Source organism: Battus philenor, unplaced genomic scaffold, assembly GCF_028537555.1.
Source record: "Battus philenor isolate CCGP_79_NKW_IND1 unplaced genomic scaffold, ilBatPhil1.0.hap1 SCAF_16, whole genome shotgun sequence".
Taxonomy (NCBI): domain Eukaryota; kingdom Metazoa; phylum Arthropoda; class Insecta; order Lepidoptera; family Papilionidae; genus Battus; species Battus philenor.
Genome location: NW_027181678.1, coordinates 8,269,675 through 8,279,628, shown reverse-complemented (window position 1 = coordinate 8,279,628; position 9,954 = coordinate 8,269,675). Strand labels below are relative to the sequence as shown.

The window sequence follows — 9,954 nt, the reverse complement described above, 5'->3', positions numbered from 1 at the left end:
CTAGTGGGAGCACTATACAAAGAGAACTTGTAATGAAGAAGTTCCGAGAATCAGCTCAAGCAATTCCTTTGAAAGACGTCAGATTGGATCAGACATGTCATTGGGCAGTTGACTGGATAAGCAGCAGCAAGTGCAAATTCCCAAAATGTCCAGGCTTCACATTCAAAATGTGCCAAAAATGTCGTTTATCTTTGTGATACGAAAAGAAGCAATTGTTTTTATAAATATCATAATGAAGCATAAATAAATACTTTTCAAAAACAGTATTTACTCTTATTTTACCCATACTTGCAAAATCTCAATGAATGCGCAATGTAGTTTATAAACAACATTCACATTATTGCAAAAAAAGTATAGTAAATTTATGTCTAGATTTTTTTTATCATTTTTCCTAGGCTATAATACATGTCTATTAACAAATATATTTTTTTAAACATGTAAAAAAAATCGTGCATTTAAGGGTTAATTTTTATGTCTAATAGGCAGTTTCGTCATTTTCCTTCTGGGTGGTCAATGCGTCATTTGTTTCTATCACCACATATACGTGCCAGTTACTGTTCTGACGGCGTGACAAATAAATTACCTTAATATATTTATTGCGTTAACTTTTTCAATGTGAAAAACGCGAATACCAATTTGCGTATGAATTTAGGTTTCAGGTCCTGGGTTGCACTGCCTTGGGGGGGGGGGGGGACGGTATAAAACTTTACATTATACGAATATGTTACTAATTTTGAATGGTTATTAAACGAATTTTGAAAATAAAACAGTCTTAAAATTATTCATAAGATATAGTGTTAGACACGGTAGTAACACTGTTTCAAACTTATTTTTTTAGTAGCAGTAATATCGTATTTATTTAATAATTGTGTTCCTTACAACTTTTCAAAAACACTCAACTTTTTTTTACTCGGTAGATACGTTGCGTAGAAAATTGTGCAAAAGAAGTAATAATGTAATCTTCACTACATAAGTATTTATAAAATAATACAATTAATTTTAATACCAAAAAATTTAAATAGTTTCCAATAAAAATTCAATTGAAATTAGGAATAAAAATAAGTTATGCAATTATTCCACGCTCCCTGATAACATGCGTGCACGTTTATTACGAACAGAACCAAAAATTCTATCATTAGTAGATCTGTAGGGTTTGATTAAAATGAAGAATTTCGTTCTGTAAAAACGGCTTTTGTTTTTGCTATAAACTGACCGACGGCTTGTTTACTTACTACTTATATACACCCTAGCTTTACAGTATTTTTGCAATTGTATTTTGTTACTTAATAGGAAAGTTTCTGTAAGACACTGCAAAAATTATAACAAAAAATAGGGATTCGTGCTAGAATAAAAAAATCATTTATTCCTATTGATGCACCACGATATTTTAAAATCGTGTAAAAAGATAGTGGGGCGTATTAAGAGAAATGTTAATTTCATGGCAATAATTATTTTTCATTCAAAACATGTTTGATTTAATAAATAAACTTGCTAAATCCAAGTATCAAAAAATTAGTTTCTTTTACCTAGAAAGTAACTATATTTAGACTCATTCTCCTCAAAACAATGTTTTTGAATTATAGTCGTATCGGATAGGAAAATATAGAAATAGCAAAATATCAATCTGTCAGAAACAATGCCTCATAATAATTGAAAATATGGTCAAAGAATACGTTTTCGACTGATTAATATTTGCCACGTAGTTTCCTTACTCCTAAAAACAAAAAAAAATAAAAAAGAGTTCGAGTATATAGTGTTGTGAAGTGGACACAGTACCAATTATCAGATGACACTCAGATGATAGATAATACAGTATTAACTTATTTTAGACTGATAATTCATAATTAATTAAAATTTATTAGCAATTAAAATGAGCTTGTATATTTGTTACCTGTAAGCCAATCACTATTTCAGGAATGAGAATATTTAATTTTGAACATAAAGATATAATTTTATTGTGATTTGAATTCTTTTATCCAATTTAAATACTTGTATTTTAAAAATCATAGATATACTGATTAATTTCCTGCATTAAATATATAGTTGATCATATCATTCAAGGCGTCAAGTATGGGTGATAATACAATGGAATAAAACAAAATCTGTACACAAGTATTATTGTTGTTAAAAACGTTATTCTTTTCGTCCAATTGTTGTTGATAGCAAATACAGATGTCCAGCATGTAAAGGATTTAAATATAGTCTAATAAAACATATATCACAAAAAATATGGGCATATATCTATTATTCTTGGATTACAGCAATGCAGGAAGTTTTAACTTAATATATTGTGGTGACGTAAAGCGGTACATTTTTTTAAAATTTAATGTCTTGTCATTTATCAATGTCTCTGATACTGAACAACAACAAATTGACTTTTTGTGAAAAAAATGTAATGTAATAAAAAAAAAAATATGACCAATTTAAAAAAGATATAATCATAAAGCAAACATCACTTTGTTCAGTATTATCCCAGTAATCCACAACAGAGATTGTCTAAATTTGCAGTGTTTAAATCTATATAAAATAGATAACATTTGTTTCTTGCTACTAACATTAAAACATTGACAATTTTATGAAAAGCATTCAACAGAGCAGATTGAAAATAAGCAAAAAGGTTAATATGTTTTCTATGTGAAAACATATGTCTCTAACCTGGTAATAGTAAAAAATAAGACATTTAAAATAAACATGTTGGTATTAAAATATCACATCTTAGTGGTTAATTGCACTATTAAATATATAATTGCACTGCTTATAAAATAAACAATAAATAAATTATCTAGGACTTCTTTAGAGTTTTCTATGTTTCTATAAGTGATAATAAATCTCCTAGTTTCGGCAGAACAACATCCGGCAATGGTTCAATTTTATCTTTACTTATTTTCTCCAAGTCTTTGGTTGATGTTACACCCGTTAGTACAAGGAGGGTTTGAAAACCACAGCGAACTCCAAATTCTATATCAGTATTGCACCTGCAATAAAAATTGTGATGGTTGTAAGTGTAAGTAATATAAAAATTAAGAATATAATTCTGATATTACGAATTTTTAACCTATCTCTACAATTACTATTTATTATAATAACATAACATGAACATAATGTGTATCTGTATCAGCTTGTAATGTAAAACACTCTCATCATGAGTGTGTTAAAGAGCAAGAAGGGCGCTCAATGTCGCAGCAGGTAAGAGTGGGCTGTGCACATTCACCTGTGGCTGTCGGCTTAAGCAGATGCTCATACCAAAGGGGTAATATAGTAAATGTCTCAAGAGTCTACATATAGTAAAAGATGCTAGCTCACTTCTCTTTCAGCTGAATGGGACATAAAGTCCTTATTAATTAAAAAAACATTAATTTCTCAACATTGCTAGATGCTAGTAGAAATAAACTAAACTTATCCTAGAAATTTTTTCTTTTACTAGTAGCCTTGAGAACTTCATAGACACAATCATTTTATACTGGATAAAACAACAGCTGGTAAGAATGTTTGAGACACAAAAACTATATATGGTTACATACTGTTTGTCCTGTAATTATTGGCTAAAGTTTATAGATAGAGAAGAACATGTTTACAGTTGTGATTGTATGATTAACAAGTTGTTCTCCCTATTGCAACAAATAAATGTCCATAAGTAATAATACTATTATTAAATGCATAGATTTCTATATTAATAAATTAAACCTACACTGAATGGAATATATCTTAACACAAAAAATTATAATAAAATCTAAATAAGTGTCAAGTAATGGCAGATTTTAAACATGTTTGCATATAATTTATGATTTCAAAGTATACCTGTCACCAATCATCAATGTCCTTGCTGGATTCAAGCCACTGGATTCGAGAAACTTTCTGATGTATTCATTAGGTTTTCCAAGTACTAAAGCTTTTCTCTCTGAACATGTTTCAACTGCTCTCACCAATGTACCTGAACCAGGTACAACAATTGAGCTAGCTTTTGGAAAACGCTCATCAGTATTTGTTGCTATAAATAAACAATCTTCGGAATTTAAGTAAGTAGCAGCTTTCATGAACTTTGGATAACTGACATGCTCATCAAAACCAACAACTACTGCTCCAACTTCAGGGTCCAAATCACTTAGTTGCATTGATTTAAAATCCGGTTTAACATGATCTGGCTAGAATAAACAAACATGCTTAATTAGCACTAAATACAGTATACTAATAAAAATAAGAAATTATGATCTAATGCTCTTTCATTTAGTCAATGATTATCAAACAAGAATTAGTTGCTAATTTCTTTTACACAAAATTAGAGACACAAGTATGTTTTATTAATTTGTTTAGCTAGATAATATTATATGTAAGGTAAGCAAGTAAGATTTCAAAATATACTTGTCAACTTTAAATTGTCTTTCAGTTTATATAATTCTGTAGGTTTTGAAATAAAGGAAACAAGATTTTGAAACTGCTTGTTATTCTAGTAAAGACATTGTTTAAAAAGTTTTATCTAAACTCAATTGGAAATTAATAGTTTTAGAACAACAACCTAAGTTGGTTTTAATTTTAGAAAAAATGATCTTATAACAATAATCAATATCTTACCCCCACTCCCACATGTTCTATACCAACAGCTTTCAACTCATCCCCAATTCCATTAGATCCTATCAAATAGACTTTTCTCTTAAATCCAATACTTTTAAGATAGTGTGCGACTAAGTAGGAAGTTGAAAGTATTTCATTCTGTAAAAATATAATTGATTAGACAATTATCAAGTTATTCAGATTGATTTACCATAAACAAAATGCTTTAAAGAAATTTACCTCACTTGCAATGAAACCTAATTGTTGAGCTTTGAGAGAGAAATCACTGCGAATTTTTGTAGAGTTATTGGTGACAAAAAATATTCGTTTGCCGAGTTTTCGAAAGTAATTCATGGTATCTGCGGATCCAGGAATTGCATTGTTGTCGATCCATAAAACTCCTTAAAAATCATTCCAAAAATAAATTTAATATTGAATTACATTATTCAACAGTATCATATCTATCATTGTCTCTTACCATCACAATCACTAAGAACAGTATCAAATGAATTAAGAAACTCTTGAACTTGCTCTTTTCCAGCATCTTTTAGGTTATATACAGCAGACTTGAACATGCTAGTAGAAATATTAATACTTGGAGGTGACACTGAGGCTATGACGTTCAAAACACCAGGCAGTCTATAAATATGCCCAAAAATATGTTTTACACTTATCTTGCTTAAAACTCTAGTCATTACAACAATCAAAAAACTTGAACGTCTTAATCTTAATTTATAACATAATCATAACTTCCTAATAATCTTTACTAAGACTGGTTTTAATTATACTATGTACTTATCTTACGTTCTGTCAAGTCAATGTCACAATCATTTATCAATGTTACCACCTCAGATATTCGGATTCCCTTGCTGCAATCAGAAGTTTATCATTAATAGCCAAATTTTTGCTCTTGTGCGCAGGAAATATTCGGGGTAATAAAAGTTATCACTATCTTAAAAGACTTGGTGCTAAACCAAATAATTTCATCTACTGCTTATTAATGTTATACTTAATACTTAAACTTCTTCCTAAAACATGTAATCGTCATACTCAAATCTCCATAGCCCTATAGCAACAAAATCCAGTGTCTAATAAACAAAGCTACAAGAAAGTCGTGCTCAACGCCTTTAGAATATAAGATGTTTACTAACCATTAAAACAAATTCCGTTCTTGAATTTCAATGTAGCTTTTTACAATTACTTTTTACTTTATTACAATAAGATAAAGTTACTCCTAGTTATTATAACTTTCCTTTTCAAATGGTAACTTTCCTAGGTATGAGAACACAGTATGGCTTATTCACCTCCAGTAGTTATTATTTTCTATTGTATATTTAAAGTGTATATTTAAACTAATTTGAGCTTTTCAGTGTTGTTAATGTGAAGAATATTTATCTAACGAATAAACTACACTCAGCCCAGTAGGTCAATAACAATATTTGATTTTAATGAATTGTTAAGTATTGTTTAATTATTGGCGAGGTTATATTTGGCTTGTTTGTTGTGGTAAATAGCTCTGGATAAATGAATCAAACATAAATTAATGTAATTTTAACTAGCCAGTTTACCAGATGAAATAAATTAATAGCAAATAATAACTGTCATAAATTTTTTCTAATGATATTTTACTGAATCCTTGATTGTTAATCTTCATTTTGTCTTAGGCGTCTTTTGCATTTTACAGGTTTATATTGTTTTAGGTCTTGTTCATTAGATAAATTAATACATATAGCATTTCTTAATTGTTCCAGCTAATATTTTCGTTATAAATTTCAATAACATTACGTAATTTTTATGTAGCTATATTTGCCCGTTACTTTGACTAAAACTTGTGAAATCACCACACAGATAAATAATGTATGACAATAATTATTTCAGATTCTCAATATCTAATTTCTTCAGAAATGGACGCAGAAAACAAAATTGTTGTCAGTGTTAGAGAAGCTGTAAAGTTGATTAGATTCAACAATCCTAAAAAGAAAAATGCTATTGACAAAACAATGTATCGTAGCGTAACGGATATACTAAACCAGACAGCTGTTGACAATGAAATAAGTATGGTTGTGTTAACTGGTACAGACGGTTTTTACAGCAGCGGCAATAATTTTTCAACCTCAGATATGGTCGATGTAAATACATTAAAAGATTATGTTAAGGCGTTTATTAAATTTCCTAAGTTACTTATAGCGATCGTTAATGGTCCTGCTATTGGAATTGCAGCCACAACTTTGGCTCTTTGCGATTATGTTTTCGCTTCTGAGAGTGTACGTTCTTTAAATATTATTTTTGTATTTAATATAATTAAGCAAATTTAGGAATCTTTATGAGTTTCATGTATTTATACGTACCGACGTTGTTATTAATAAATATGACATCATCTCAGCCGTATGGCGTCCACTGGACATAGCGCCTTTATAAATTTCCCACAAGACCGGTCGACGTCCTACGCTGCGCTTGCAAGTACGTAGTCTCAATTCCAGAACCTTGACGCCCTAGCGGTCCAATAATAAGTTAATTGAGGAAAAATAAAGACGTCAACTTTCACATCCTAATCTTAATAATAACAGCCATTATTGCGCATTGTGTTGACCTGTAATTCTAGGGAAAATATTTTAGGACTACAGAACCAAAGGACTAGGAAGAGGTTCCCTATCCTAAATGAAATGAAAGACTGTGATGTTTTCTGATTTCTGTTGACTTAAATCGGCACGACTATTACATAGGGACTTTGCGGAATGCTTGTATTTATCAAAGTTACATGGGTATTTATAAAACAGAGGGAATATAATCATGAAAAGTTCCTCACAATCGCGCGACGCATAAGCTAGAGTCCTATGGCATTCTTAGATGGGTGTCGGTAAAACGGTTATTTTCGCGACGGAATTTTACACCTAGTAAAAAATGTAAACGTATAAGAATTGCATTGAAATCAATTAACGATTTTTGTGATACACTAATTCGAATACGCGTCATGTACACTTATTTATGATAAAGATACTATTTTATACTGTAATGTAACTAATGAAGTATTTCTAAGCAATAACAGAAATTTACTCTTGCAGGCTTATTTTTACACACCATTTACAAAGCTGTACATTACAGCTGAAGGTGGTTCCACACTCACATTTCCTAAGATACTCGGACAAAGAAAGGTTAGTTATAATTTTTAACCAACGCGACTTTTTGGATCGGAATCTCTCTGCTAGCCAAATAGCATTAGCAGATTTCGCGAGTTTAAGGTGGCAGGGCGTAGAGGGTGCTTAGCCTATGACCTCCTTAAGGTAGCGAAACTCCAGGGATCCCGTGAGAGCCTCTGCTTGGGAGCAAATGCGAATATCGACTAGCTTTTTGTACACAGTGTTTTTCTGTAAAAAGTTCCAACTTTAAGATTTCTTTCTGACATTTTAGGCTGCAGAAATGCTACTTTTTAATCACAAAATGACAGCGAAAGAGGCATTAAAATGCGGTTTCGTCAATCGCGTCTACACATCCGAAGAATTGGAAAGCAAAGCCTGGACAAAAATAATGCAATTTTCTCAGCTACCTGCCAGTTCAATACTCGTTACCAAAAATTTGTTACGTAGAAATGATTACGTCGACTTGCTAAAAACTAATGAAGTTGAAATGGAAGTATTAAAAAGTATTATTAATCAAAGAAGCAGTAAATTGTGAATAAAGTTCGTGGTATCGAAAAGCATAATTGAGTTATGTGTGGTTATAAAATATATCTTTAAAGACTAAATTAAAAAGTTGTCATTTTTTAAAGTCAAGACTCATTTTCTCGTTTTTATTCAACTTATACAGATATGTTAAAATAAGTAATATCGTACACTGTATCAATTCGTGACAGAAGCAAGAGAAGCAAATTCCTAGACAAGTTTGTTCTAAAAAATAAATATAATGTAAAGTAGAAGTAACAAAATGTAGCGATAAATCCTTTAAAGTGAAAATTTAAGTGCAATATATGTTATTTATTTTATTTACATTATTGTCGTCGAAACAAGGAAATAAACCAAAGATGAAAAAGACGAAAATATGTATCTTTAATTATAAAACAGCTTTGAATGAAGTGTAGCAATTATGCAAGAAAATTTCCGCAAAAAAAATTAAAAGGTCGAGACCTACTCGATTAAAAATCAATTTGATTGATTTTAAACATCAACGACAACTGCAACAAGATGAATTCAAGAACAAGTTTCTCGTCCATCACCGAATTGTTCAGGCCAAACAATCCTAAAAGACTTAGATCAAGAGATCTGAGCAGTATCCGTTTAAATGCATTGAAAAAGGAAATCGAAACTGACACTCACCTTATTCCATTAAGTTCGTAAATATAACGTTTAAACATAATAGTCCAAACTAAATGTGTATATATTTTTCATAGCCCATTTAGTGAATAGTAACATCCTCAGAATTAGAGATCTTGATTAGTGATAGTTATAATGACATCATTTCAGCCATAGGACGTCCACAGCTGAACAAAGGCCGCCGTCCTTGATTTCCAATTGGAATCATAGAGTATATGGCGATTCTCACCACGCTTGTATGTTGTGTTGCTAGCAGTTTTCTTTGTATTTTTAATGTAATTAGAAGATAATGCTGCCCATCGTCCCTGAAAAATTATTACCCATGAGTCGGCTTTTTCGGCAACTAATGATGGAGAGGGTGATGACTATATCAATCATCATTATCAACAACGCGTCTCATAAATGTTTCTATGGGAAAATTATTTTTAGAAGTTTACGTGATTGAATGGTTTGAGATGGACTATCCAGAAGTAGCCTCTCCGTAAGAGCATAGTGGGCAATTTAGAAGGCGAGGTTGTAGTATGCGGAGTAGAGGATCGTGGCTCTCTATATGATTGAGACTGTTTTCACAGCAAAAGATTCGCGTAGGGAGAGGTCAGTTTATATACATAATCGCCATGCTTTCATCCCTACGATTTAGCAACGGCATTGCGCTTTGAAAAAAAATCCGAATATCATCCGTTAGCGATTAAATCTAATGATGATTCGTCAAGGCCGTCTTTAAATAAATTGAACTTAAGAATATTTATTTGGTGAGACTAAAAGGTAAAAGGGAATTTTATCATTTTTTAAGCGGGTGCTTGGGGCTGCAGGTGTAAAAGTGAACGTGAATCTGCAGTGTAAAAATAAAAAAAATGTACCGAAGAAGGAATTTTCTTCTTTTAACATTCTGGTTAAATGGACAGATTATACTTATGCCTTACATATCTGGCAAGCAGTCTCTGTAGCCAATTAGTCGTGCTATGCGACCGACCAAGTGTTCAATGTCACATATGTCGTGAAATAAATTAATTCTATAAATGTTTTTTAGAAGATCTTTACATTCGTTTTGGAACGGATCCTGTCAAAGGTCTGACGAATGCTGCGGCAATGGAATTAC

At 31.1% G+C, this 9,954-nt stretch overlaps 2 protein-coding genes across 4 annotated transcripts; one reads left to right on the top strand and one right to left on the bottom strand.

Annotated features, from left to right (window-relative positions):
• Positions 1-2,137: 2,137 nt before the first annotated feature.
• On the bottom strand, positions 2,138-8,918 carry LOC137919143 (glycerol-3-phosphate phosphatase-like). Of its 2 annotated transcripts, XM_068762118.1 has the most exons (7): positions 8,859-8,918; positions 6,897-7,040; positions 5,027-5,187; positions 4,789-4,949; positions 4,570-4,707; positions 3,799-4,142; positions 2,138-2,975 (listed from the first exon to the last, which is right to left on the bottom strand). In XM_068762118.1, the coding sequence occupies exons 3-7, from the start codon at positions 5,121-5,123 to the stop codon at positions 2,804-2,806; spliced, it is 912 nt and encodes a 303-aa protein (XP_068618219.1). In that variant the 5' UTR covers positions 5,124-5,187; positions 6,897-7,040; positions 8,859-8,918; the 3' UTR covers positions 2,138-2,803. The 2 variants fall into 2 exon arrangements, with proteins under 2 accessions (XP_068618219.1, XP_068618218.1); XM_068762117.1 differs by lacking the exons at positions 6,897-7,040; positions 8,859-8,918 and having other exon boundaries at positions 5,027-5,372.
• On the top strand, positions 5,845-8,425 carry Dci (Dodecenoyl-CoA delta-isomerase). 2 transcript variants are annotated; one of them, XM_068762121.1, is made up of 4 exons: positions 5,845-5,969; positions 6,427-6,812; positions 7,611-7,700; positions 7,957-8,425. In XM_068762121.1, the coding sequence occupies exons 2-4, from the start codon at positions 6,453-6,455 to the stop codon at positions 8,218-8,220; spliced, it is 714 nt and encodes a 237-aa protein (XP_068618222.1). In that variant the 5' UTR covers positions 5,845-5,969; positions 6,427-6,452; the 3' UTR covers positions 8,221-8,425. The 2 variants fall into 2 exon arrangements, with proteins under 2 accessions (XP_068618222.1, XP_068618221.1); XM_068762120.1 differs by having other exon boundaries at positions 5,845-5,973.
• Positions 8,919-9,954: the final 1,036 nt, after the last annotated feature.